The sequence below is a fragment of the Arachis duranensis genome, chromosome 4 (assembly GCF_000817695.3).
Source record: "Arachis duranensis cultivar V14167 chromosome 4, aradu.V14167.gnm2.J7QH, whole genome shotgun sequence".
NCBI classification, from domain to species: domain Eukaryota; kingdom Viridiplantae; phylum Streptophyta; class Magnoliopsida; order Fabales; family Fabaceae; genus Arachis; species Arachis duranensis.
Window position 1 is genome coordinate 99260275 of NC_029775.3, and position 2229 is coordinate 99262503.

Consider the following 2229-nt stretch of genomic DNA (forward strand, 5'->3'; position numbering starts at 1 on the left):
TTATCAAACTATTAATGAGTCGAACTCAAACTAGCTCATGAGCTAATATGACTTATTTTTAACTCTACCCCCAGGGTCGTCCATTGTCATGGCTTCTTAGAAAAGGGTTGGAATGGAAATGTTAATTAATTGCCATGGATGCCATCCTTCAAAATTGATACTTTCTTGATTTTTTTAATATGTAATTTTAAAGTTTTAATATGTTTTATAATAATTAATGCAATTCAAATTAAATCTAAATATAATTGACATTATATTAAATAAGTGTTTTAAAAAATATCAAATAAGTTCTTGTGATAGAATATATACAAGTGTAATTATCCGTATCATACACATGATAAAATAAATTATAATTTTAAATTATTTTGTTAAGATTAATTTGAATTATAATAATTTGACTAATAAAAAAGTAATGAGTTATGCATTGTTTATTTTTTTTAATCTAGTGTTAATTGTATTAACTCTGAAATAATTATTAACCGGTTTTAGTAATTTACTTTCTTCAATATAAATCAAACATATATACTGAATGTGACAATAAATAGTCTAGTAATACCTAAATCTACCAACAAATTATTATATGTGTAAGAACATATCAAAATCAGCTGAAAATGAACAACAAATCATTAGAGAATTCTAATGCAGAAAGTTCTCCAATAAACAATAAATAATTTAGACCCACTAAATAACAACTCAACACTATCCTTTGATGCCTGCAAAATATATACCTGAAATAATACTATATCATTATTAGTAAACAAAATTATATGATTAACGTAATTATAAAATTATTTATCAGGAGAATAAAATAATATGGATTTTTATGATAATTTTAATATTCTCAAGCTATAAATGTACAATAAGAATGCATTACCCATTAGCACATAGAATTTGTCAATTTTTTAAATTGATAGTAATAAATTTTAATAAATTAATAAATTTAATTAAGAAATTTCGTTATTACCTTTTCATTATAAGCTCTCAAAAACTTCTCTACATACCACATTCATCGTGCAGTTATCTTCTAAGTGTCCGTGATCTTGCAACAGCACTCGCAAACCATCTTTACTCGTTACTCTTAATAATGCAACATACAATTGACCATGGGTGAAAACTGGCCTTGGAATGTATACTCTAACTTTTGATAGAGTTTGTCCCTGAGACTTATTTATTGTCATTGCAAATGACATAATAATTGGGAATTGTCTTCTTTGAAATCTGACCAGTAATGTTTCGTTATTTGGAATTAGATTCAATCTTGGGATAAGAACAATACTTCCAACTTTGTTACCAGTTAAAGTCTTGTATTCTATCACATAGTTTCCCGTTCTTCTAACTTGCATTCTCGTTCCATTGCACAAACCATTAGTTTGGTCTATATTCCACAGCAACATAACAGGAGCGCTAACTGATGAGCGGATAATTTATACGCTTTTTGGTATTGTTTTTAGGTAGTTTTTAGTAAGTTCAAGCTACTTTTAGGGATGTTTTCATTAGTTTTTACGTTAAATTCACATTTCTGGACTTTACTATGAGTTTGTGTGTTTTTCTTTGATTTCAGGTAATTTCTAGCTGAAATTGAGGGACTTGAGCAAAACTCTGAAAAAGGCTGACAAAAGGACTGCTGATGCTGTTGGAATCTGACCTCCCTGCACTCGAAATGGATTTTCTGGAGTTACAGAACTCCAAATGGCGCGCTCTCAATAGCGTTAGAAAGTAGACATCCAGAGCTTTCCAGCAATATATATAGTCCATACTTTATTCGGGAATTGATGACGTAACTTGGCGTTGAACGCCAAGTACATGCTGCTGTCTGGAGTTAAACGCCAGAAACACGTCATGATCCAGAGTTGAACGCCCAAAACACGTTATAACTTGGTGTTCAACTCCAAGAAAAGCCTCAGCTCGTGGATAGATCAAGCTCAATCCAAACATACACCAAGTGGGCCCCGGAAGTGGATTTATGCATCAATTACTTACTCATGTAAACCCTAGTAGCTAGTTTAGTATAAATAAGACTTTTTACTAGTGTATTAGTCGTCTTTTGACCACGTTTCATCTTTAGTCTCAGTTTTGTTTTATTCTTCATCTTAGGAGGCTATTGAGCACGTTTCAGGGGGCTGGCCATTCGGCCATGCCTGAACCTTTCACTTATGTATTTTCAACAGTGGAGTTTCTGCACACCATAGATTAAGGGTGTGGAGCTCTGCTGTACCTCAAGTTTCAATA

General features: G+C 31.4%; 1 protein-coding gene across 1 annotated transcript in view; it reads right to left on the minus strand.

Annotated features, from left to right (window-relative positions):
• Positions 1–971: 971 nt before the first annotated feature.
• Positions 972–2229, minus strand: part of LOC107485174 (uncharacterized) — an 11033-nt gene continuing 9775 nt past the window's right edge. The window contains exon 3 of the mRNA XM_016105692.1: positions 972–1375. Within this exon, the coding sequence (XP_015961178.1) occupies positions 972–1375 (404 nt within the window). The remainder of the gene's footprint in view (positions 1376–2229) is intronic.